Here is a 27,714-nt window from a genome sequence, read left to right as displayed (position 1 = left end):
AACATACATATAATGTAATTTTTGTCATTTTAACCATTTTTTAAGTGTACAATTCAGTGTCATTAGTTATATTCACAATGTTTCAATGATCGTTATCACGGACTACCCAAACATTTTCATCACCTCAATGGCATTATTTTTATCTCAACTGCAGAAGAGATAGTGAATTAAACATACAGTATTAATAATTGGTCTTTTGTCACAGAATCTCATGGTCCCTGCCACTGAGGGATTTGAAATATTGATGAGGAAATAAGATACTTTTTAGAATATGGGTCATCCTCAGCAAGAACACAGTTTCTGGTGTGGTGGAGGGGGCATTTCAAACAGTGTTTCTAATTTAGTATTTACCTTCACACCTGGAGCCCCAGGCTGTCCCTTCAATCCATCCAGACCGTTGTATCCCTGAAAGATGAATCCTTATTATTAAAATGACGTTCTGCTCCAGTGTCTGGTCAAATCAAGCTCCTTGTAATTTTGCAGTGAATCTCTCCTATGGTGAATCTAGGGATTGCCACAGTGGAGTGGAATCCAGCGTCCAGCTCCAGGAAAACCAGCTCAACTGCCCACCCCAGGAAAGCCACGTAACCCCCCTGCACTTGGGTGGTTAAGGATATAGGGTTATCCCCTATGTGGGGATCCCCGTTTCTAGGTAGCTATGAGTGGACTGAAGAAACATCACCCGACTTTACCTCAAGCAATCTTACCATTTAACTCTCCCTCCACTCCGGGCAAACCCAGGAATTCGAAACCAAGTAGGTGTCAGCCAGTTTAAATACAGTTAATCCCCCACCCCCTAACCCCACTGCACACAAAAAATAAAAAAATAAAAAAACAGCATTTGGGTAAAGAATGTGCTCACCCTAATGCCCTTGAAGCCAGGGAGTCCAGGGGTCCCAGGGAAACCACGAGCACCCTGAGAAAGGAACACAGAAGGTGAACAATATTTTTGTTATAAATAAAAAGACATGATTTCTTCCCTCCAAAAGTATCTCTTCACATTAAAATTCCAACTTGGGATCAAAGACTAGTGTATTTTGAAGTTCAGAGCAGCAGACTAATAAGCACTAATGGGAGTAAGTAATACTAGGGTATTTGGAGAAACACAATTTAGATATTTATAGTATGCTTGGTGTCATTAACATCACATTATTTGCAATAATAAAAAACTGTATACAATCTTTCTTCTAGATCCTTTATTTGTCAGGCACGTTCAGTTGGCGCATTCAGTATGCATGATGTTTATGTTGACGTTTAGACGGATTCTAGTTTTAGCAACTGTCATATCTGTGAGGTCTCTGACGTTTGGACTATATAACATTGTAACAAGTCTCACCTGTGGGCCAACGACTCCTCTCTCACCAGGTCGTCCAGGTTTTCCAGGGTGACCCTAAAACATGAAAACATGGGTAAACATTTTCTTGATAAACTGCCAGATGAAAGTGTGGGTATCCTGGTTTTTACAATAGGGGAAAAAAGCATCACATAAAAATGTGGATCCAAGTATAAATTTAATTAACAATTGCACTTCCTTAAATGCAACCAAGTCAATTAATTTTTCATTAAAGTGAGATTTTCCATATGGGGAGAATTATGTCAGGCATATTCAGCTTTTGGCAGGACACTTAATTTGATTCTAGAAATCCTCATTGAAGCGGGAGCATTGAAATGGCATTTTGAAAGTGTAACTACTTACATCATCCCCAGCCTTGCCAGGAGGGCCAGCTGGACCTCGAGCACCAGCAGGACCCTGGGAAAAATGGGAGAGCCATCGTTTTGTTAAGGTTATATTGATAAACTTGAAAAAAATATTTATCATAAAGGAAAAAAAATATACTCACAGTTTGACCAGGTTCACCAGGCTCACCAGCAGGTCCTTGGAAACCTTGAGGGCCCTAAGAGAAAAAAAATATGACATCATACTTCAAGCCTTTACTGAAATCTCTGTCTTTCTCCGTTGGAGAGATTCCAAGCTTTCAGTACTTACAGGAGCTCCACTTGCACCTGGAGGGCCTCTGGGTCCCATTAAGCCCTGTAAAGAGGACAAACATGGTTAGCACCAATAAATTGTCATGGCTTTGGTTAGGGTCAGGTAGGACTTGCTCAGCGGTACCATAGCTAATTTGTGATGGACAGCTGAACGGAATTGTTCTGGTTTTATTTCAGAGTTTTTGTCCCTCTGAAGGAAGCATTCAAGGACCCAAGTTTCCTCCACCATTTCTCTCCCCTTGCTTCTCCTTTTCTCCTCACCCAGATCAGCAGAGCTCAGTGAGAACTGGGTGGGATGGTTGTAGGTTACTTAAAGTTGTGCACAATTGGGCAGACTGAAATTGTTCTAATGCAATGAACTGGCCTTTGCACAACTGCAGAATATACAACTGCCTCATACACCGCTCATGAAGTATTTCCATTTGAATTTCTTTGATCATATGTCATCTTCCCATGTCATACTTAGCTAAGAAATTGATATTTTTATTGCCACAAGGGACATAAACTGAAAAGGATCAAAAGTCCTTTTCAATGATTAGAGAGAGGTTTGTTATAAACTTCTGGCTCCTTTAAGGACTGTTGGTGACTGAGGAAAATGTCAAACAAAAGTGGATGCAATGAGGGGTGAAGAGAAAATAAAATATTATTGAAATGGCATACTGGATGAGTCTAATATATGATATTATTATTGAAAACATGGCCCAAATGACAGCGGATTGTTTTCCCCTTTGTTCTTCATTCTGTAACATGCAAGTAAAGTAAAACAATGTTACTAGGTTGTGAGCTAAATACACATTCTTGACTCCCCTGTCAGTAACTAATGCCTGATAAGCTCATCTTTAGGAACCTGTTCCTCGTAATGCTGAAATGTTTCATGTATGAGTCTTGAGTAATTTGTTCATAAGCGTCAATCATGGGGACTCTGCAGTAAGGTCTGCCCCCCTATATTTATGCCTATATTTAAATGATAGGGATTCTATTTGAAAAGTACACTATCTTAATGGTAAGATTTATTTGTTTGGTTTTAGAAATTGCCTCAACCTTAAAAGAAACTGTCACTTTTCAGTCAAATTAATGAATACAGCAAAAATAATTTTCTTTTGACCCCATGAAATTTGCATGATATTTATTCATTTTTCCATGTATTTGCAACAATTTCATTTACATAAAGGTAGTTTATTTTGGAGGCTGTGAGAAAGCCAATGATTACTCATTAATTCAGAAAAGGACCCTTTGGGGTTTTCTAGTTATTGATTTTCAAACACAGAAAATGAATTTAATATTTTATTGCTACCTATCTTCCCTGTTTATGGAACATATATCTGTTGATTACATATTTCTGTGCTTGTGCGTGGATGTGCAAGCTTAAATTATATTTTACTGATATTTAAAAGTAAAATACTTTGCATTATGTCCTGCAGAGAAATGTCCCAAAGTCAGGGGAATCTAAAATCCATATTACTTTTCTTAGCTCATATAGGCATTTTTTAAAGCAACAATTTACTAGTGCGTAAAATACAGGTACTGCTTTAAGACTGACTAATTAGCTAAAATGACTAATTTCAAAATATCCAATATAAACAAAGCCAAAAGAAAATCTCTACTTCATTTCAGATGTGAATGCTTTAAATTACTGGGAAAAAGATTAAGAAACTGAAAATCATCCATTAAAGGTACTTTACGTCTCAAGAGTTTTAATTTACAGAAATTATTATCTTGCCTTTATAGTGTATTAGCTTACTGTGGACCATTAGCCCCAACAAAACATCTTCTTCTGAAAATAGGGCACTGGATGGGTTGTCCAGGCAAAATTTATGTTTTAAAGGCCATATTCACTTTAGATTGATTAATACCTATGTTTGGAAAGAATTTATTAAAATCACTATATGTATCTATGTGTGTGCATGTGTGTATACAACTCTGTTGATTAATCAATCTGTTTTTTGCCTCCAGCAATTTTTTCCCTCTATTTCATATACTGGCATGCTCATATTAGTTTTTTTTTCCCTAACACATCTCAGTAACGCTTGCTAGAATGTTGACTTGTGAAAGATAGGCCATCACTGTCATAACCATAATGGAAACTTTTCTAAGTGTTACTCAAATTATAGGATGTGTTCCTGAATATCTATGATATAAATGCTGAATTTCCTGTTTTTTTCTATATTGATTTACCACTTATAGACTAAAAAAGGAATTTTTATCAAAATAGATAAAAAGAAACATTTCCTCCCGAAGGAGGGTCAATATCTGTCATATTTACTGCAATATCCCCAATGCATAATACAGTCTGGGACCCGTGGAGGGCACCCAATAAATTTTGCTGAATAAATGAATATTTCACTCTAGGACAAGATAGATGAGTCATCATGTCGAATATTCAGATATCCTGCCTGGTGGTTAGTTCTAGATGTCATTAACTACCTGCATGACTTTGGGAAAAAGCTTCAACTCCAGTTATAAAATGAATGGGCTGGAATAGAACTTATTGATCATTTCCAACAAGTTCATAGAACTCAGAAGTTCTGTGTCTATAAGGGTTATTTAAAAATGCTAAAAATGTTAAAGAATGAAAAAAAAAATCAGAGTGATCACTCTTTTGAATTCTATTGATTTGCCTAAGTTATGGTTACTATGTCCAAAGGTTATTTCTTGGGCATAAACATCTGACCTAGCCTGATGAGGCAAGTTTATAAAGAAAATTGAACCCCCTAACGTACATATGTTTTGATAGTTTTTGAATACAAAAAGAGTTGTTACTTTTATCTGATCTTAGCATTGAATGTAATCCTACATAGCTAAATAAATAGCATTGTAAAGTTCCACAAAAAATGAATTCTCCATTTACTATATCCTTTGCCCATGATGAAAAAGAGAAATAAACATACCATTGGTCCAGGGCCAAGTCCCACTCCTTTTCCATCATATTGAGCAGCAAAGTTCTAGAGGGTTAATAAACAAAGCAAAAGTCACAGTTACCGGTCATGTCATTCGTTTTTTTCGTTCTACCTGTAAAGATTTTTTTGTGTTTGTTTAAAGGAGAGCAATGTTTCTGACATAAAGGTTTATAATTATTACTTTGGAATTCTAAATTGAGCTGAATTCCTAAAAAGTCCAGAGAAATACAGTTCAAAATTTAGTCCACATTGAGTTTGAAATGGGGAGCTTCCCTGTATTACCTTATCTTAACCTTGTTAACTAACCCTCTCCCTCTGACCCCCACCACCTATCTCTACACTGAGGAAGGAGAGCTTTCTAAACTTTAAAAGTTGCTGAAACCCTGTATAAATTAAGCAGAGATCAAGAGAACAGCTTTTTATTTCCACCTGTTGCCCCTCTATTCCAAAGCTACACCAAAACTAGGAGACCTTTTTCTTGCTGGAGATTCAAAAAGTATATAAAAAGTTTTCAAGTTTAGAGGAAAATTAAATTAAAATGCTCCTTGAAGATTAAACTTTAAAAAAAAAGTCCACAGTAATAACTTTACTGGTAAAAGATCTCTCTTATAGTGGTAGATCTATTAACAAAGGTGCTTTTTAATGCACTGAGTAGATAAGCAATCATAATAAGATCTTTTGGGAAGAAAGGTCTTATTTTACTGGCATACAGTTGGATATTAGAATCATGCTTCTGATTCATGGTACTAACCAGTTAAGCAAATATGTTTTCCTTCCTGCAGCAAGGCCATTTGGCTCTCATACCATTGTTAAAGACGTAAAGCTAAAAGAAGATATTAATGAAAAAAGAAGAAGTACTTTTCTCAAATTAGTTTCAAGCAAATTAAACCTAAAACTGCTTTGAATGTTGGTCCAGCAGACGTCAAGCCAAGGAGAATAAAGAGGAGAGGATGTTTGCCAGATTGCTTAAGATCAGGGATTTCACTTATGCAATTCAGTCTAATCAAACTCTTTAATAATGCAACACGTCGTATTTGTGCCCTCTGATAAAACATATTAAATCCCCAAATTAAATAATGGTTGTGGGGACTGCAGCTACCTTCAGTGAACACAAAGACCAGCCCTTTTAATTGACAAGGGCTCACAAAGAGAACGGGTTAACTGGAACCTTGAACGAAGAAATCAAAGAAATGAAATTAAATATACTAATCTCCAAACAGCAGATTTCTCCCTTAACTACTCAAAATAAAGCCCAGAAGGAGGCTTTTCCCAGTAGAAGTACCAGAAATTAAAGTGAGCTAAGAGGTGAGACAATGAACAATATTAAGACACCTTACCCCACCGAGACCAGGGGGCCCAGGAGGGCCTGGAGGGCCAGCAGGGCCTGGGGAACCATCACTGCCGTCTCTGCCTGGTGGGCCTGCCGGACCCTGTTGTACAAAAAGTGAAATAAGTCAGGGCTTTACAGGCCCTGTAGAAACCTATATATGGAAAAGGAGACCTAAGAATACATGTGGCAAGATCAGTTGTTCAGAACTCTCATTATGGCAGACAGGCTGGAAATTTACTGTGGCCTGTTTGTCACTGATCAAATTCACTTATGGCATGGGTCTATCTTAGAAAGAGGTTTAGTAACTAATGTGCAAAGAAGATGAAAGATGGGGTGTTTTCCTAGAGCAATATCTCAGCGACTGCATATTAATTCATAATGGACCTCCAATATACAAATGAAAATCTAAATTATGTTAAAATCTATGATTTTATGAACTTCATATGTTTAGCAGTGCACAGTGATGTACTGTGTCTATTGATTGTCAGTTTGTAAGTGTGATGAGCTTATGCAGTTGTTTTGCTATGTTATTATATGTGAATAGCAAGATAATTAATAAAGCCATTTCTATCATAGGACAGAAAATCCTGTAGACTCCCTACAGTTAATACTATTTATGCTTTTAAAAGAATTCACTGACATAATGCTACCTCTAGTCAATTATTTGAGTGGAATACATGTAATTCTGCACTTCCTAAGTTATATATAAAAAAGGTACTTATATATAGGCAAGAGTGTTAAACAATGTAAAACCATGTAGTTTTAAATGTCAAATAAGAATAGAAGGAGATCTAAGAATACTATAAATAAAATATGAGCCTGATTTGTACATTTATGAATTTAGATAGAGAACCATGATATTGACACCTATTTCATTAGTATTTCCAAGTTATATTAGAGACCTCACTTCAAAAGCAAACAAAACATGTTACTATAAGGACTATGTGATGATAAGTAAATATATTTCTATTATGTATGTGTAGGTGTTGGGTGTTGGACAGGTCAACTAAAAACAAAGATAAGCCATGCAAAAAAAAAAAAAAAAAGACTGTTTTGTAATAGTTTTTCTTTTTTAAATCTTTTCCTAAAAAGAATATTGATTATATATAATAATGCTCATTTGCCTCTTTGGTAGGGCATTATCTGCTTAAAAGGTGGTGAAATTATCTAGGTACATAATATTCTTATAGAACTGACTGTCTCAAAAAAAATTAAAAACAAAACAAAACAAAAATCGCCATTCTCCCATAGTTTATAATATGGTTTATTTGATTATGGGCCAAAGCCCTTTAATAATTCAAAAATTACACACCCTTTCTCCACGTGGTCCTCTATCTCCAGGTGGGCCCTACAGGAAGATATAGACAGCACAATGACACATGTTTAAGAAATTTCCAGTGCACAACAAAACCGTTTTTGATAAGAATTAGTTGCTAGAAGTGTTCTAACCACAACATCATTAGATAGTATCTATAAAAATAGCACAATAAATAAAAGTATATTTCTTATAATTATATGCAATTTTTTAAACTGGGAGACTAGAGGTTGCTATAGCCTCTAGTCATTAGGCCAATGTTATAAATAGTATTTTTAGTAAGCAATAACTGTAGACAAAATGACAATTTTGTTACATCTGTAACAGCACATTTATATAGTCAAAACCTTTTAGAATAAACTTTCATTTACTAACTAAAACTGACATAGTACTAAATCCAGAGTAAAAACAAGTCCTTTTTCACTTTAGAAAGCAAATCATCAGTTTTGTAATATAAATGTCATTAGAGATGTAATTAGAGATGATACTAGAAGATAATAAAAATTTGGGCAAAATTTTAACAAAGTATTTCCTTCTATAATTTCCTATAATTTGGTTAAACTATGTCAGCTCTGATAATTGAAAATCACCAGATATTTATTGAGAAATATTGAACTCTTACCTTTCTTACAGTTTCCTAGAAAAGAACAAATAAAAGATTATTATGAGGAAAATTGTACATATACATATTTTTTAAATTGGCCTCTGTTTTCATGCAGTGTACAAACATACCTACACAATCCATTATATTGTGCATTTGCTTTCACCTTAATTTAATATTTCAAAGCACAATTTTAAATTTTGCCAATAAACTAAATAGAATAAGTTAAATACAGAACTGAATCTATATACTTATCTGTAATTATGCCTTAAATTCAACTCGGGAGCTAAGAATTTGTTCATAATACTCTTGCAAATGATTCCAAGGGAGTAAAAAAAATTTTTCTAGCTCAGTGAAGTCTTCTTCATAGTAGCTGATGCTAAAACCCAAACTTCCACTGGATTATTTACTCTTATTTGTATGTACACTCATGAGGGCAGTCTTATTTCGTAGCTCCGCCCATTTTGGAGATTGGGGTGGGTACTTCCTAAGACAGCCAGAAAGGTTTGGATCACCATAACTCTTCATGATTTTCTTGGGAACAAAGGTTAGTTGCTGTGGCTGAGAAATTCAAAGTAAAAAAATAAATTCAAAAAATAAAAAAATAATTTTACTCACCTCTTGTAAAGCTGTAGAGGAAAGAGAAAAGTGAGAAATATTTATTAAAGATTCCAATATTATGTAATCTATCAATAGCAGTAATTAACAAATAGATACACTACTTCATAAAATTGACTTACCTAATTAAAAGACCAATTTTATGTTTTATTAAGACTAATGACTTGGAAATTATACAGGTCAAAGTATGACAGGGATCAAAGAGGTGATTTGTTTGCAATATAAATATATAAATATATGGAATTAAATTGTTAATTATTTACTATTTTATAAATGCCTTGAAATATTAATGTGTCTGAAGGATATTTCTAATGCTTAGTAATTAAGCTGGTAAATTGCATCGATGAATTGCTGAATGTAATACAAGACCAGGAGATTGATAAGGAAATAATTTATGGTTTAGGTCATTTTTTAATACTGAAACATCTAAAAAAGGGAAAATTTAGGAAAGTATGTTACCTAAAGCAGACATCTTCTTTTTACAAAACACTGGAGTTACTTAGTACTTCACTAGTGGAGTTTGTACCATTCTTAATGTCCTTTTACAAAAGATGTGCAAATTAAGTAACATGAAAATGGGCTAACTCGGACATCTGAATTTTTGCTTTAAAATGGTTTGCTTAAATTAGATAAGACCATTTAACCAATATATATCACCTTTGTCCCTGAAAAAAGATTGCTCTGTTCAAATGGAAACACTGTGGATTAAGGATCTTGAAAAATATTGAGAAAAATAGACTAAGTATATCCCTTCATTGCCATAAATACTGTAAGTCCTTAAAGATTGAATTCCTCTCCCACACTATAAAAATTATAGGTTAACAAAGTGTGGCCAATCTTGCAATAAGATGAATCACCCCTAAAAATTGCTTTAATTGCGTGGCCATGAAGTGTGTCCTCTGGAGCGAGAACGTCTGTTGCCAACAGTCACAATTCAGGATGGTGACTCATATCCAGCACTGATATTTAAGGGCCATTTATGACAATTACTTTTAAATTAGAAAAATTTTATGTTTACCTCATTGAATATATGAGTAGGAAGAATAATTATGCCTGGACTTGATTAATGGAAATCCTTATGATTTTGGAAATTTGCCTTTTAATTACTCAGATGTGAGCCATTTTGAAAAATGTGTGTTTGGTAACGTTTATTCCAGACCATGGTTGGCTGTTGATCAGAAGGTGAGGTTGCCCTTTGTACTTCCCAACTTTCCTAGGCCTGTTTCTTCTTTTGTCTCTGACCCAACCATTTCCCTCCACCCTTGGATCTCATAAAAAGAAAAGAAAAAAAAAAAAAAGAACATTGTAATGCAGATTTGCCTGATGCAGTTCCTCCTTATCACAGTGTGGACACTAATGGTGAATGAACAAAGAAAAACACACAAAAATGCATCCGTTTGGATGCAATGGGAGACACCGTGGCTGTGGGTGGAGGAAAGTTTTGGAGTGTTGGGTGTGGTTAGACCTCAAGACAGCGTCTATCCAGTAATTAGGCAGCCTTTTTCAAGACAAAAAACAGATTGGATTTTCTTCATTCTCTATTAACCAGAAAAGAATGGTCATAAAACCTACATCTGTATTTTAGAAGGGGCCCAGTTTGACTTGCCCAAGGTCCCATGGTAAATTAGTGGAGAAGTCATGGGAAGAACCTGGGTCTCTAGAGTCCTGGACCAGTGTTGATATTTCCCAACTTGCTGTGAAAATGTTAAGGAGGTAACTTTCAGGTTAATAAAAGGTAGAGCTGATTATGAGTTGAGAAGTTACTTTTTACTTTTCAGAATGTATCCATTTCAAGCGGCACCCATTTTCCTTCTCAGGATACACTGACAAGCCACTGGGAATGGATACAATCAGAAATGCAGATAAGCTCTCTGGATAAACCTATAGCGTCTTTAATGGAGACTCCATTAGCTAAAGGCCTGGTCCCCTGTGCTTTCATTTTCCTTCCTCCAGAGGGCGCCTTCTAACCATCATCAGCCTCCAGAAAAGTCTTAAGCGCCCAGAAGACAAAAGCTCTTGGGGAGTGGACTTTATATTACTAAATTAAAGGACTTTCTAAAGCAGCCTCAAGACTTACAAAGTGGGCATCAGTCAGTTAACCGGGCCGATTAGGCGGAGGTTCTTGATTTCACCACATCAGCTATTCATGTCTCATTTTGGGGGAAAAGACCTTGGGCTCTCTTTCAACTTCACTAACCCGAGGATCCAGATCAAGCTACCGTGCCCCTCTGAGTTAAGAGAAAAAGTTCCCTAACTTCTGAGGAGAGTTGAGCTTTTTTGTTTCCATTTTTAAAGGAATGCCCATGTTTCTTATCAACTCCGGCCTTTCTCCGCATGCCAGAACCGTCCTTCCAAGTGGTTCCGACAACTTGGGTTTAGGTTTTCCTCTTCCAGACCAGGCTGCCCACTCACTAACCTCTCTCTCCCGTCTCCCCCAAACAAGCTGAAGGCACTTACATTGGCATGTTGCTAGGCACGACGTTACTGCAAGCAGCAGCAAAGTCCGCGTATCCACAAAGCTGAGCATGTCTACCACTTAGACATGCAGACTCCTTGTGTCGCACAGCCCCTGGGTCACCGACGGAGGTATCACCTGGCGGGCGCAGGCATGCAGTAGCGGCCAGTGCCTCCAACTTAGCAGAAACCTCCTGCCGCCGTGGTGCTAAAATAATAAAGCCCGGATCTGCCCTATTTATATGGCAAAAGTTTCCCTGGCCCGAGGGTGCCTCCAAAAGTGCCTCCACCAATGGGCGGGCTGGGACTGGGGGCCCAGGCAGCCACAGCTGGGAGGAGACTGCGGGGGCGCCGAGGAGGGAGCCAAGGGGGGAGGGACGTGGCCACGGGGCTGGCTTCTTAAATTGGTTCCATTCTTTTTGAGGACGTGGACACTTCTGAGGCTTTCAAGGGGGGAAACTCTGACTCGCTGTCTGCATACCTCCGCCCTCCCCATCCACCCGTGCTCCCCCCCGCCGTTTCCAAGTTTGGAAACACATTTGGACACGTCGGAGGGCTCTGCAGACACCGACGTGGGCAGCCTCCCCGGCGAGTTTGCAGACCTCGGGGCAGCCGGGCAGTTTGGGACGGGCGGGAGCCCGGACATCAGAGCAGGAGCTGTCCAGTGCTGCCTCACCTTGTGCCCTGACAGGCCGCGGGCAGGGTGGAGGGGACCCGGCGGGCGCGAAAGGGGCCGGGAAGGAGGCAGAGGAGACTCGACAGCGTGGCGCAGGCGGGAGGCCGCCCTCCCCGCCCCTCTTCCCCGCCCCAAGTCCCAGCTCAGCTTTTCTCCAGCTTCGGGGCATGTTGCACCCACTTTTTCAGCAGTAACGCTCTCCCTCTCATCTGACTCCGGGAGAGGGTGAGAGGAGGGTCCCATCTGTGGAGGAGTGGGAAGGAGTTCAAGGGCGTACTGTTGGGGGGACAGGTTAGGGGCGGCGTGGCACCCGGCATGAGGGCATAAGCTTTTGAGCACACTAGACTAGATAAGCCATCGGGGACGTCTTTCACTTCCTTACTTGCCTTTGCAGAGTTGGCTTTGGGGACTCTCTCGACCGCTCCTCTGTGAGAATCTGCCTCCCCAACCCCCATCCCCTCCCTGCTTCATTCCTCTTCTCCACAGACTCCTTGGCTTGGATTTATATCAGCTCCACCCTGAGCCCGGACCCAGATGACTCTTCAGTGAGACCCCCAATCCCTCTTGATCTCTCTACCCATTCAGTGACCCCATGCTTACAGCCAAGGCCCAAGCATCTCCCTGCCTTCATCCCAGCTTCTGTCCCCATCTCGGAGAAAACGCCTGGCCCATTTAGAGGGGCTGCTAAATCAAGGTTGGGGATATGCACAGTCTTTTCTGGCAACACCCCCAAGTATCGCCCCCATCAATGTTTACTCTCTCCCAACACCCAACCTCCTTCTCCCCTTGCGGTCTTCGGCCCCCATCCCACTCCCCTTTCCCCAGCAGGAAAAGGAGGAGCTGGGACTTTGCCCCTTAGGTATTAAAGGCCAGGGGTCCTGAGAATTGTGAAGTACTGTGTCTAGTCAACTCCTGTGATTGGCTCTTTTCTAAACCTTCTTGGGTTGTCAATCCAGAACCGGATGAATGGCTATCATCCCGGGCTGCTCCTACACTTCCCTAGAACCCCTAGGATGGACTAGTTGAGGGTGCCATCCTCTTCCCATAGCCAACCCAAAAGAGGCAAATTTAGGTCAATCCTGTCTCCAGCAAAGGAAATAAGTGGGCTGTAGTTCCTTGCTATTCATCTTTTCTTTTCCCTCCCGCAATTATCCACCCTTCCCCCACTTTTTTTTTGCACAATTTTAAAAAAGAAAAATTTGTTTAACTCCATCAGCAGCTGCTATAAACCAAAAGGAATGAATATTCTTAAATAGGTTGTTTCCTCTAAACTTAAGAGGTAAGAAGGCTAATGGAAGTAAAAGAGAATAACCCAAAACTGTAATAAACTTTTGTTACTCTAATTAAGGGCATTGACTTGGGAGATAATGTTTGAAGACTTTGAAAGAGCAGTGATGAAAGAATTTGAAGGGGTTTCTGGTTAATTCTAGGAGCATATTTACAAGGAAGAATCCACAGCCAAAGTTGTTTCTGACCAGGCAACAAGATTTGAAGTTTCATATGTTCTAACAACAATGACAAAAGACCCGAGATTTAATTGTATACTCCAAAAAGATTTGTTCCTTTTTCTCCAAACATTGCTGTTATGGATCTAATCAAAAACATTTTAAGTGGAAATCGCTTTTATTAGGGAAGAAAATCTTCATTGTTATATAGCTATTTTTTTTTAATTTTTTTCTGCATTAACCAGAAAAGCGAGCAATAACTTTTAAAATCATTTTATTGCTCTGCTGAATTGCCTTTGCAGAACATGTGTGCTTTTGTTCTATGTTACTGAAAGCCAGAGATTAATTCTGAACAAAATGACTTGTTTATGTAAGGAAACAGATTTATGGAAGAGAACCTCTGGTGTTCTTCAGTGAGGTTACTTGATGACACTTCCTGGGTCAAATCAATCAAATTGTTGAACTTGCGATAGCTTCCTAAGATGTTAAAAGTTTACATGTGGGTTTTGTTGTTGTCAAAATAGTCTAAAATGTAGAACATTTTGGGGAAATATGATTATAATTACCTCTTTAAAAAATCCTCAGTTTTTGAGAATTCAAGAAATGTAAGTTCAAGGACACATTTATAAACTTAACGGAAAAACATCTCGGCTAAAAGGAGCAGAGTGAACTGATATCTTTAAAAGCATTCCTGAAAACTGATGCAAATACCAAATGCTGCTGGGCTCCCTCCCTGCTGATGTGGCAGCGCTTGAAACAGTCAGTCGTCAGCATTTGGTGGGAGGCCCTGGATCTAGATGGAACAATTAAAATGGAGAAAAGGAAAGGATTTTTTTTTTTTTTTTAAACTGGGAGACAGATTCCAAATCCAGCAGTTTTTATCTATAATTTTGACTTTTTCTCTTACTGAGCACTCATTGGACAAGGTAGCTGATTAAGTGTTGGTTTTAAAGGAGGAACCCTTTAATGCTTACATTTAGATCTCTGTTAATTACTTTGTGCCTCCAAACAAGGAGAAGTTTTTGTGTGGGTGGGGTGGGACTGGGAAGAGACTGACCCAAAGACGGAATGAACTGAGTGGTAGTGAGGGCTGTGGTGGGGGTAGGGGAGGGAGGGAGGGCCACCTGGTAGGAGGGGAGAGGAGTAAGGAGGGGTGTGGATGGAGGTTGAGAGTGGAGGGATGGAGGAAGGCAGAGGAGAGCAAAGACTTGACACTTAGCTGCTAGACAGTTAATCTCTGGGTTTCTGTTCCCAAGTCACCCTCTGAGGGAAAAAAGATGATCTCTTCAGCTCCCTACAACCCATAGATTACCAACCAGACCACACCTTCAAGTATGGCCAGATAGTGTTTGAGAGTCTGACTGATAAAGGAAAGTGGAACAGCCTAATAATGCCATATTATCTTATACTTTATTTCCTTTCCTCTTATTTAAAAAATGAAAGTAAGTATCTTATTCATACCTCCTTTCAAACATTTACTGAGTGTTTACTCTGTGGAAAGCACTAATTCCCCACTATCTCATTTTACTTCTAGCTCTTGAACTGGGTGTCAAATAATTCCTAAGAAGGTGTTCAGCTTTTCAGGAGCTGAAAAAGTTTTGAAGGCTGATTTCTCTCTTAGATATTTGTTTGGAAGGTGTGGAGATACATGCCCTTAATCATATCAATTGGGTTATTAAGTACCAGTTGATTATTTAAATAGAAATCAGATGTATAGTCTCGCAAGTAAGTTTTAGTCTTGTGCCAGGCACTGTACTAGTTGGTGGGTTAAATACAGTAATTGTGAAACAGAATTGACTGATCATTTCCCACAGGGGACTTACAGTTTGTTGGAAGATAGAGTTGAGTGTGGTGAGTGCCGTGATGGGGAGTTCAGGGAGCTTAGGATTTAGGATGGACACCTAACATAGATTTGGTGGGTGGGGGTCAGGAAGACTTCTTGAAGGATGCAACATCCTTGCACAAGCCTTAAGGATGAATGGGATTTAGAATAAGAGGTGGGGGAGGGGTCCAAGCAGAGTGGCTTTGGAAAATTTGGCAGTCTGTGGAAGAGAAAACAATTCAGCCTTGTGGAAGTGTGGAGGGCTAGGGAAGGGGAAGGATAGAGGAAGGAGCTACAGATGAGCTGGGGGGATTTAGCAGGAACCAGATCAAAAAGGGCTCTTTAAGCTGAATTGTGGTATTTGTGATAATTATTTATTTATGGTGCAATGGGAAATGTGTAGATGATTTTAAGTAGAGAAATAATGTAATTAGGGAGTGCTTTTAACAAGATGTCTTTGTGATTATATAACTGTATAGCTTACACTGTGTGACCGTGTGATTGTGAAAACTTTGTGGCTCCCCCTCCCTTTATACAGTGTATGGACAGATGAATAGAAAAGTGAGGACAGAAAGTAAATGAATAATAGGGAAGGATGGGGGAATGGGATGTTTTGGGTGTTCTTTTTTACTTTAACTTTTATTCTTATTCTTTTCTGTGTGTGGTAATGAAATGTCAAAAATTGATTGTGGTGATGAATGCACAACTATATATTGGTACTGTGAACAATTGATTGTACACCATGGATGATTGTATGGTATGTGAATATATCTCAAGAAAATTTAATTTAAAAAAAGATGTCTTTGGCTGCATGTGAAGAAATATTCAGAAGAGGAGCACGGTAGAGACAACGAAACCATTAGGAGGCTCTAGTAGTATTCTGAGGGGAAGTGATGGTGGCCTGAATGAGGGTGGTGGTGCTGGAGTTTGAGACAAGTTGATGGACTTTAGAAATAATGAGATAGAAGAAAATGACTGTGATGTTTGGTTGTGGAGAGTGAGTGAAAGGGAAGACTCAAGCACCCCCTCTAGGTTTCCAGCTGTAGCTGGATGGAGGCATCTTCCACTGAGGTGGGGACCATCCAGGTGGACAGGTCTCGCAGGTAATTGGATGTAAAGGCCCGGCAGCCAAAATGAATATTAGACCCAGATGTAATGATACGGGAGTTATCAGATTATGAACTCACAGGAGTAGATGGAATGTCCCAGGTTGTAGGAGTGTATGGAAATAGGAAATAATAAAACCTAAGACACAAACACTGAAAAATCCATGTAAGAAATGGATGGAAGACAAGGAAACCATCCAGGTGACTGAGAAGTAGCAGCCACGTTGGAAGGAAGGGAAACCTTAGTGCCTACATAACAAGCCAAGGGAACAGGGTGTTTGGGCAGCGGTGAGGGGGGGTTACAGGTTTTTTGGTGTTGAAAATGTCCTCTTCTTCTGAGAGGTCAAGTAAAGGATACAAAAATTACATAAATTAGCAACTTGGGGGTCACTGGTGATCTTGATGAAAGTAGTTTCAATGGAACAGAATGTGAAAGAGTGGGAGGTGAGGTAATAAACACATCCAGTGTAGATGGCTCAAGAGTTTTAGTTGTAACAGGGGTGGTGAGAGAGCTGAGATATAGTTTAATGAAGAAAAATAAAATCTTCCATTGAAATATTCCTTTCCTTCTTTAGGTATCCTGCATTATACCCTCCTCATGTCTTTTTTAGTATTGAGACAAGAAGAATTTAAGTGCTTACAGATTTTTTTACTTGATAGTGAATGATTAATTATTTTTCAGGAGGTCCCTTTAATATGCATAGACATAGTTGATTTATCTCATATTGTGTGACTCCCGATTTACGCTTCTGTGCCCCATTTTTCAACTTTAGAGATATGAAATAGCCACTTCTTTACTTATGCACAATTCTGAATATTCTTGTGTGCAGATTGTACAGATGTAGTTGTTTTGTGGTAACTTGTAACTGATTATTCCATGACCCGTAATTCAGAGGGATATATTAGAGCACAAAAATTTCAGCTTTCAGTTAAGTCCACCTTTTTCTTTGAGAAGATGCCGATTACATTTCTTCAGCCGGTTCCAAATCCATCCTTAAATTGAAGAGCACCAAAATATAGACGCATTCCAGAAGTCCGCTATGGTTTATTAGAACTTTGTTTGGCTTGGTTTCCAGACTCATACTTTTCAATTCTTTTCAAGTGGCTTGGAGAAATAAGCAAACTTTTACTTCATCTGTGAATGAAGATGCTGGGTGTTGGTAATTAATTGATTCATCCACTGAGGTGAATTAATATGCATGCTCCTTTGGCTTATACATTCTGTATACATAGAATGTTTCTTCTATTCATGTAGATACATATATAGCAAAAGAATTATGAAGTTATAAAGACAATTCTTGGTGATAACATCTTTAGTATTAATATTAATTTATATTTATTTGTATTTGAAAAAATAACTAGCAAATTAAGTTAATGGTATTACTGATTAACTTTAATAAGTTTAAAGTTTGATGTTGACCTTTGGAAATCACAACTTGTATTGATAATCTTTTAGTTAGTTAATGTGATATCATAAATGCTTGTTATATACTGTGCTAGGAACTGTAGTAGGAATTTTATGTAAATTATCTCAAGTCTCCAATAGTCCTAATATAAATCCTGGTATGCTATGTTTTATTATTCCTAATTTTACAAGTAAGAAAACTGAGGCTCAAGGAGGTGAAGTAACTTGCCTAAGGATTCTCATTCATCCTTTGGAGATATCACTTCCAGATGTGCTAGAATGGGTCTGATACTCCATTGTTCATTTTCAAAATGTCCTGTCCTTCTGATATCTAGTATCTATCATAATGATAATTGATTAGTTAAAGGAGTAATTGTTCATTAATCTGGCTTCAGTTGAATGTGAGGTCTTTGATAGCAGAGACAATGTCTACTTTTTTCATCTTTGCATCCCTAGAGCCTAGCCCTGTGCCTGTTGATTAATAGGTGTGTGTATTGGTTAGGGTTCTCCAGGGAAACAGAACCAACGGGAGATATCTGTAAATATGAGATTTTTATAAAAGTGTCTCACACAACTTTGGGGATGCACGAGTTCACATTCCATAGGGTAGGATGCATGAGTCCAAATTCTGTAGGGCAGGATGCATAAGTCCAAACACCATAGGGCAGGAGACACAAGCCCAAATTCCATAGAGCAGGCAGCAAGCTGGCAACTCTGATGAAGATCTTTGATGAACTCCCCAGGAGAGGCTAGCTGGCTGAAGAAGAAATGAAAATTCTCTTTCTTTCCCCCTTAAAAAGTCTTCAATTGATTGGATTAAATCCAGCTGATTGAATTCTCTCATTGTGGAAGACACACCTTTCATTGATGTAATCAACCACAGATGCAATCGATTGGTGATTTAATAAATCAGACTTCTGGTTTATTAACCAGCCACAAATGTCCTTGCAGTAATGGTTAGGTCAATGCTTACTTTCTCAGACACCTGGGCATCATAATCTGACCAAGTTGTCACATGAACCTAACCATCATTATGCTCAACAAATTTTTACTCAGGAAATGGACTGATGTGAAATGTCATAATTGGAGAATATGAAACTTAAATGTAAATAATGGTTTTTTTCCTTCATTGATGGTTTTCCATTTAACCAATGCATTTTAAATGTCTTTTTATTGATAGAAGAGTGATAATCAATGCACGAAATTTACTTGAATAATGCAGAAATGTATTTTAGTCAATTCACCCAACAGTAGCACCTAATTATTCCCTGATATGGCATAAACATTTTATTTTATTAAGTCAAACTTAGTAGAACTATGTGCTTGAAGAATAGGAAAAAGCTAATTTTTAAATTATAAAGTCATGAAATTTTAGAGTTGGAAGGCAGTTTAAATATCATCCAAAGCATAATCATAATCGTAGTTGTGTGGAATTAGAATTTCTTTTTCTATCATAGTCCTAATGCCTGGCAATTGCTTAGCATATAACAGGTGTTCAATAAGAGTTAGTTGCATGAATTAATGCATTTTATAAGTGAGAAAACACCCTCAGAGAGGTTAAGCCTAACCAGCTCATGGTAGACCTGCAACCAGGGGGATGGGTCTCCTGATTCCCAATTGATTGCTCTTTCCTCTAAATTAAAATAGCCTCTAACTTTTTCCTGGAATATTTTGCAATATTTAACCTTTAGAACAATGTAAAGAGTAGTTATTATTTTACAGAGGAGGAAAATGAGGCTAAATAAAGAGGGTTTCTCTAGCTCAGTGGCCTCAAAGCATTGTCCTGAAACAACAGCATCACATTAGAACTTGTTAGAAATATAAAGTTTTGGGGTCCACCTCAGACTGATCGGAAACTCTGGGGATAGGGAGCAGCAATCTGTTTTAACAAGACTTCTAGTTGATTCTGGTGCATGCTAAAGTTCGAGAACCACTGGTGTTGAGGAATGTAACTGTTATTGTTAAACTTGTTGAATTCAGATAAATAGCTGGATGAAATGGAAAAGTGGGAGAGCTCTTTTCTGCTAATTCCTTTTCTCTATTTTCCTTCACCCTGAAAAGCCTCTGTCATACCCATTTTCGCTCTCTCGCTAACATATGGTTGACACTGCCTATTTCCTTCATTCTGCCTTGTTCAAGGGGCTGGGTAGCTGAACACTCTGAAAGGCTATTAATTTTTGTCTACTTACAGTATTTGTAGCCTCAAAGGAAGACCATTCTATTTTATTTATTTATTTATTTATTTTTGCTGATTCCAACTATATTTAGGGTTAATTAGGTAACATAATTCTTCACAGTGGAATATTGTGTGCCAAAGGACATATATCAACTCTCAAGAAAGCTGAGTGTGGTTTCCCCAATGATAAGAACCTGGCGCTCATGAAGTCTCAGTTGTAATCTCAGGTCCTTAAGGATCAATTAACTTCTCCCTGTTATAGTACCTTGGAATTTACCACTCTGTGGACTTGGGGTGTAATTCCCTTGGCAATTAAAAAGACCAGGTGAGGCAAGAAAAGATTCATGGTTTATTGCAAATCCACTCATTCTTGAAAATACCCCAAAGGCTCAGATGATGCTTTGGAACATTTTATTTATATATTGACATCACAGATATATGCCTCTGTTCTCTCTATCCCATGTCATGTTTTTGATACACAGAGCCTGAAAGAAAAGACTTCTGAAGCACCCAAGAGAGCAAGAGAATAGGTCTTCGTATTCAGAATTTCAGAATATGCAAGCAGCTGGACTAAAACAATCATAGAAATCTTTCTTTGTTGCCTATGAGTCCCTGCTGGTTTTGTCAACAAGGACCTCTTAATAGAACCACGTTCTTTTATCCATACCTGCTGATCCAGTCTTGCCCCAGACCCAGGAAATAGGCTATCCTGGTATAAGATGAATTTAAGAAGCTCCAGTTCTAGCATTTTCTAACTGTCAGTCATTGAAATTGACTTTATGGTCCTGTCATTTTGTCTGAGATTCATGTTTCTGAAACCAAGTCTAAATTTAATATATATATACTGCATCCTCATTCCCAGAGGTATGCCCGGGACCTATAAGATGCACATTCTTATAACTCGTATTCTATCTTGAGCTCATGCACCTGAGTTCCTCTTTTGATAATGTGCCTGGTTTCTCTAGAACTGGCTTTATTCACTCCATTCATTCATGCATGCATTCAATAAGGCTACTACTGTCTGTGGTAGAAGCTAGGCCTGAAACTTGATGTTTGGTAATCCCTCCTCTACCATCAGTTCCTTATACCCTGGAGCTTGGAGTCCTGCCCCTAGACTTTGGCGCCATGTCTGCTATTGCTGAAGACCTGCCTGCCTGGATTTCCACAAGCGCTTCCCCAGGGCCCTGTATTCCAGCACTTGTTGCCTCACCTGCATTCCTTCTTGCAGCACCTCACTGATGGCAGTCCTGGCTTGGTGTGGAATGTGCTAGTTATCGCTGGGCTTTCCCTGCCTCTGGCTTCCGCCTTCATTGGCGTCCCTTTCTGCTGGGCCTGCCCCCATCTCCACTTTTCCCTCAGAATCGCCATCTGAGAGAAAAGCGTGGTTTTTGTCAGTTCCTCTGGCCACATCTTGTTTTGAATTGTATGTTCAGCAAACAGTGATGGAGATGATATGTGCCAGGTGCAGCTGCTGGGGTTAGACAGAGGAATAAGATATAGATTACACTCTCAGGAGAGTGTCACAAATACAGTAGATCCTCCCCAATTCTGTGAGTAGGGAGATTTTGCAATTTGAGGTACTTCTGATTTTAGGGGGAAAATAACTTACAGAGGGACTAAATACAAACACTTATAAATCTCCTTTGTATCATCTCTAAAATAGAACCATCAAGACAGCATGCTAAATAAAGAGTTATCAGTGACATCTTTTCGCATCTTAAATTGCCAATAATGTTATGGTATGATTGCTTTCCATTTACCATCTCTTGCTCAATTGATATTTCTCAGTTTCTTCCTCCACTGCCATTTCAATGAGATGCCCATAAATTTACTTTGCTTTGCTGAAGATGATATGCACATGAAAAGATGTTTTTCCCTGTGCCTTGTTCTCCATCCAGATGTGCCATGCCTTCCTGATTTCATGATTTGGAATTGTTGACTTCTGTGTCCTCAGTCCCAGAGATAACTCCCCAAGCACATGCCATCAGGCCCATCTTTCCCAAATATCACTTCCCTCCTTATTGTCTAAAGCCTCTGTTACTGCTGTGCAATCTGCTTTACTTCTTTATTCCTACCACCCAGTGTCCTCTTTTCCTAATTCCCCCAAACAGGAGTGACTCATAATTCTTATATACTGGAACTAAAATTCTTGTGGTTGGGAAAAAGTATACAAAACTAAGTCTGTATATACTGAAATCTCTTGTTTATTAAATTGAAATAGGAGTAATTCACTAATAGGGAGGGCATTACTTTTACCTAACTTAAGAAAACAGTGCATTAGCTCATTAAGAAAAAGATATTGCACATTTATGCAGGGAACAATGTACTAACAATGTCTGAGGTAGTCCTTAAGGAGGAGCACAGAGTAACAAGTGACTGATTCTGTCTGGGCAAGTTTGAGGTGGCTTCCAGGAGAAGGCGACTTGAAAGTGAATCTTGGGGGAATTCAACAGGTAGAAAGGAGATGAAAATCCTTTCTAGGAAGATAGTACAACATGTGCAGAGGCAGATGATGCTTCCCATAATTTGTACTTAAATAATTAATATTATAATGATCTCTCTCCTTCAAGAACATGGTTCACAACCTGGGGTGATTTTGCACCCTAAGGGACATTTGGCAATATCTGGAGATGTTTGTGACGCCACAGCTAGAGGGGGGCAGGTGGCACTAGCCTCTGGTGGGAAGAAGCAAGGGATGCTGCTAGACATTCTACAGAGCACAGGACAGCTCCCTACAACCAAGGATTACCCACCTCAAACGTCAATAGTGCCACTGCTCTAGGCGATAGGTCCCCTGAGGGCTGGGACATTATCTCTCTTACTCACCCAGCATGGTCCGAGCTAACTCATTGAGCATTTGTTGAATGAATGGAGGCATGAAAGAGAAGGCAGGTTTAGGAAAAGGCAATTTATGTATCCAGAGTTAGAAGTGAGGGAACAATTAAAGAGCAGTGGAAAATAAGGCTGGTGATATGATAGAGGGAAATTGTGAATATTGGCACCTTATGCCATATTAAGGAGTCTTCCTTTAATATGTAGCGCATGGAGACCTACTGGAGAGTTTTAAGCAGGGAAATGGTACCATCCGATGTATGTTTTAGTAAGATAACCAAGCAGCAGTGGGAAAAACCTGGAGGCTGGGTGGTCACTTAGAAAGGCATTATAATGAGGTGGGCCATGGGTGATGGGGGTATAACCTAAGGCAAGAGCAGTGAAGATAGCAGGGGACAGCCTTGAGAAATATTTAGGACTTAGACTTGATAGAACTTAGTGATGAATTAAATGTGAAGGATGGAGAAGAGTTCTCTGGCTTGGGCTACTGAGTAGGTGTTATTACTTGGGATAAGGAATACAGGAGGAGAAACAGAATTGCGTGTGTGTGTGCGTGTGTGTGTAACGAGTTTGCCTCTGAATATTCATTCAAACACTAGTTTATATCATTCCTCTCAACAGACCTTTGTGTACCAACTAACCAGAGACTGACAATATCAAGATAAATATTTTCTCTCCTTGTGAAGCCTCATAGTCTCATAAGAGAGAAAGCCCAGTAAAAATATGACAGATCACTGGAGTAATGAAAAAGTTCTAAAAATTGAACAAAAATTAAGTGTGGTGATGGATGCACAGCTGTGTGAGGGTGCCGGGGGCAATTGATTGTGCACTTTGGATCTTTGGATGATTGTATGGTATCTGAACAATCCCAATAAAAATTAAAAAAGAAAAAAAATATGACAGATCAATGTGAGCCATTTTTGATTGTCTAAAATAATACAAAATGTTCTTCAAGCAGAAGAAACCATCTGGAAAAAGCCTCATCAGCAATGAAAGACCATGGCCAGAGCAAAGAGTGAGGGAGGATTTAAGAGGCCACTTGCACTATTTTTACAGTCCTGATTGCCACACTTCACATGAGGCATAATGGAGTTATTCCAGAGAATTGAAATGCTTCCTTCAGTGTCTTTGCTACTAGCCAATGGCAGAGGTCTGAAATGGATCACAGTTCACCAATTTCTGGAACTTTTCCTTCTACAGCTTTCATCTCTAAAATAAGTGTAGAAAGTAAAATCAGAGAAGAAGGAGAGTGATTATTAGAAGAGTTACAAATAGAAAAAAATATTTAAAAAGATAGTGGAAACTCATGAAATAACATAAAATTGTATGGTCTTTAATGTTTTTAGATTAATTTCTAAAAAAAATAGGGAATCTATTGTTTTTAAAAATAAAGAATGGTCTAAAGGGAACATAAGTAACTGGCAGAGTAGTCTCATAATTAACTGAAGGTATTTTCCTAATGTAAAATGACTGTATTTAAATCTTATTTTCTATTCTTCTCTTTTAAAAATAAAATATTTGTTCTGGTTATAATACCTCTTAAATAGAGAAATGAAAACTGAAATAACTGAATAGTTAGGATAGCCCCCTCTCTCGACATTGGAAGAAATATTACTTAATCTACTTCCTTCTCAAGTGAGTCGTTTATTCATTCATTTGGCAAACAAGTATTGAATAATAGGCTCTGAAATGGCAAGGATGCTTGAGATTATAATTACCTTCAAGTTACTCAAATTTAGTGAAGATTTTGACAAGTAAACAAAACAGTATGAAAAGATTAATGATGGAGGTATTTCTATGGGAAAATAGAAATGAGGTATCTAATACTGCCTGAGAATATTAAGGTAGACCCCCAAGAGGAGATGATGGGTCTTGAAGGGTGGGGAATTGTTAGGTTGGCCAAAAAGGGACAGTTGCTCCATGAAAGAAACAGGAATATGCAGAAGCATGGTGACATGGTGCAATCAAGTTATTCATTCATTTGTTTATTAAATACAAAATTTCTGCCTCCTGTGTCTCAGGCACTGTGATGGAAACTGAGATCTAAGGTAAAAGAGTTCCTGCCCCCACGATCTAATAGTCTAGCCGGAAAGACAGGCGTGAAACAAGTTTGCACAATAAATTGTGATGTTTTGTCTGATAGGAAAAGTGTAAGGTGCTATGGGGATACATAGTAAAGGCCCTGACTTTGCCGTGGGACACAGGAAAGGACTCTGAGGAATGACAAACTAAGAACATTCTAGAATGCGTACACATTAGCTAAGGGAAGGGGCTGAGGGCAAGTGTTGAGTTGGTAGAAGTATGCTGCAGGTTAGCTAGAGGTAAATCAGGGAGGGCCTTGAAGGGCATGTTAAAGAATTTAGACTTTATCCTAACTGCAGCGAGAATCCACTGAGGAGTTTAAAATTCTAATCTAAATATTAACCCAAACACTCACTCTAATTTTAAATCTGATCAGATTTGTGTTTAGACATATAACTCTGTCATGGTATAGAGAATAGATGCTAGAGAAGCAAGTGGAACAAAACCTAAAGATTCTTCCAGATGAGAGATGAATAGTGGTGGGGTCTGGGCTGAAGAGAATTAAATGGATTGGGGATATGGGGATCAGAATCCAATATGACTACCAGGTTTCTGGCTATGGTGGCAACATTTCTGTGATAGCGAATGGTGGCAGAAGAGTGGATTTGTGGGCTGGCAGGATGATGAGCTCCCTTTAGGCATGTTGAATTTTAAGTTCCTGCATATAATTTCCATGTCTGGAGCACGGGCTGTTTGTAGTAAAGAATCATGAGAGAAGTGGAGAAGCAGGCAGTATCGGTATCATGAACAGACGCATCTTGTAAGAAATGGAGAAACACTGAGGGATTCTCAATGGTTTGGTTGGTGTTTAAGAAAAAATTTTCTGGTAATGGGAAGGACAGGTCATAAGGAACTGAAACTGGAGGCAGGCAGTTAAGAAGCAATTGCCTCAAATTTCATGGTGGTAGTGGATTGACAGGAAAGGGAAGATGAGAATTGTATTTCAGGAGTAGGTTCATAGGATTTGTTGAGGAAATATCAGGGTTAAGAGGAAATGGAAGAATTGAGAATGATTCCTAAATTTCCTTTGGAAGACTGAGTGGATGATGGAACTGTTTACAGAGATGGGGAAATAGGAGGAAAGGTGAACTGGTGAATTTGGGCTTAGATTTGGACATGGTACATTTGAGATGTTGTGGGCATCCATCTGCTGATAACTAGTAGGCAACTGCATACACAGGTCTCTGCTGACTTTTGTGACATGGCCACTGTTAGTCTTATTACAGCTGATCTATTTAAGTTTCCCTCTTTAACTCTTTTCTTTCTCTTGATCTCTAAGATGAGACTCTCTGTCCATGATCCCTCTAAAAATACATTTGTTCTGAAGGACATAACTGTTTATTACCACTTTATAGTAGGTGTCACAAATTTAGGTTAACTCTTGTTTATGAACTCAATGTTAGCTTACTATTTACAACCATCTCTGGATATTTTTATTCAGATGTTTCTTCCATTTTGTCAACTCAGTATGTTCACATCTAAGCTTTCCATTTTTCCTCCGTTACATCTTAGGTCCTTATTTTCTCTGAGTTTCTCAGTGGCACCAATGTTCTCCTACTTGCAAATGCTTGAAACCTCAAGATCACCTGATGTTTCCTTAATCTTCATTCTCCACATTCAGTCATATAGTCCTGTTGAAGTTTTCCTTTAAGATGTCTCTTGTTTCAATCCTTATATTGCCATCTGTATTGTTTCAGTAAAAAAAAAAAAAGAAAAAATATGGTTATTAAGACCCTACTGTGTGCCAAGTAATCAAAATGCTCACAGTCCAGTGCTAGTAGAGGGACACATACGTAAACCAACAAATGCCATTAAATGTGATGTGGAACCACTCTAGAGGACAAGGTGCAATGGGGGCAGATGAGAGCAACTACTTCACACTATGAACAGAGGAAAAGTTTACAAGAGAGGTCAATCCTAGCTGAGTCTTGAGAGGTGAGTAGGGGTAGTGCGGTAGACAAGAAGAGAAAGAAGATCCCTGTTAGAGGACACAGCATGAACAAGAATGTGGAGGCTTAGAAAAGGCATAGAATGTTGAAGGAATCATCCATAGTTAGGATGGTTAGAGTACAAGCTGTGTAGCATAAAGTGTCAGGAAATAAGACTAGAGAGGGATCAAATCAATCATCATAATTAAGGAATTCATTGCCCCAAACCCAGATTGCTGTCCTAACTCTCTACCTGCTTTTGATGCATCCAGTCTCTCCTTCACCTGATTAGTAGTCAGTTATTTTATGTAGTATTTAGAATGATTTTTCATAGCACTGTCACATAAATTTTCCCATTTAATCATCATAAAACCCCTGAGATAGGAAGCTCAAGTTAATAATTTTCTCAATATTACACAGCCAAGTTTAGACCACAGGTCTTCTAAATCATTTTGCCAAATGCTTGCCACTCATCTATGCGTTTTGAATACTTCTACCAAACAAATTTTTTATACAGTGCTATTGTTGTCATTCTGCTGCTCAAAATTAGTTTCCTATTTCTGATAACAACAAGAAGAGCCTCTTTGCTTTACTTTTTCAAGACTCTCCATAATTTGGAAGCACCATACCTATTTAATCTTATTTTTTCCTACTCTACAAAATGTGCCTTTGTGTTTTGGTTACCTATTATCGTATAACAAACTACTTCTAAACTTAGTGCCTTAAAACAACAATGACTTTTTGTCTCTCTTGATTTATGGATCTGGAATCCAAGTAGGGCTTAGTTGGGCAGTGATTCTGTTCTACCTGGTATTAGCTGTGGTCACAGGATTCACCTGGCAGCTGGTGTGGTCTGAAGGGCACCAGATGGTTTCATTCACATATCTGGTGCTTGACAGAGACGACTGGAAGGCTGGGCTCAGCCAGGACTGTTGAATTGAATGCCTCCTTTTTGCATCTCTAGCATAAGTCAGACCACTATTGGGTGATTTAGGGCCCCCAGAGAGCATGTTGTATGAGACAACAGCAGAAGCTGCA

At 38.7% G+C, this 27,714-nt stretch overlaps 1 protein-coding gene across 1 annotated transcript in view; it reads right to left on the bottom strand.

The window, feature by feature from the left end:
* Window positions 1-11,506, bottom strand: part of COL1A2 (collagen type I alpha 2 chain) — a 35,589-nt gene extending 24,083 nt beyond the window's left edge. The window contains exons 1-12 of the mRNA XM_037836691.1: window positions 11,208-11,506; window positions 8,751-8,761; window positions 8,154-8,168; window positions 7,529-7,564; window positions 6,224-6,316; window positions 4,878-4,931; window positions 1,988-2,032; window positions 1,842-1,895; window positions 1,697-1,750; window positions 1,337-1,390; window positions 863-916; window positions 352-405 (exon numbers count right to left, since the gene is read on the bottom strand). Of these exons, the coding sequence (XP_037692619.1) occupies window positions 352-405; window positions 863-916; window positions 1,337-1,390; window positions 1,697-1,750; window positions 1,842-1,895; window positions 1,988-2,032; window positions 4,878-4,931; window positions 6,224-6,316; window positions 7,529-7,564; window positions 8,154-8,168; window positions 8,751-8,761; window positions 11,208-11,277 (594 nt within the window). The 5' untranslated portion in view covers window positions 11,278-11,506. The remainder of the gene's footprint in view (window positions 1-351; window positions 406-862; window positions 917-1,336; window positions 1,391-1,696; window positions 1,751-1,841; window positions 1,896-1,987; window positions 2,033-4,877; window positions 4,932-6,223; window positions 6,317-7,528; window positions 7,565-8,153; window positions 8,169-8,750; window positions 8,762-11,207) is intronic.
* Window positions 11,507-27,714: the final 16,208 nt, after the last annotated feature.

This window comes from Choloepus didactylus, chromosome 5 (genome assembly GCF_015220235.1).
Source record: "Choloepus didactylus isolate mChoDid1 chromosome 5, mChoDid1.pri, whole genome shotgun sequence".
NCBI classification, from domain to species: Eukaryota; Metazoa; Chordata; class Mammalia; order Pilosa; family Megalonychidae; genus Choloepus; species Choloepus didactylus.
The sequence above is the reverse complement of the archived record's forward strand: the minus strand, read 5'-3'. Positions and strand labels throughout refer to the sequence as shown.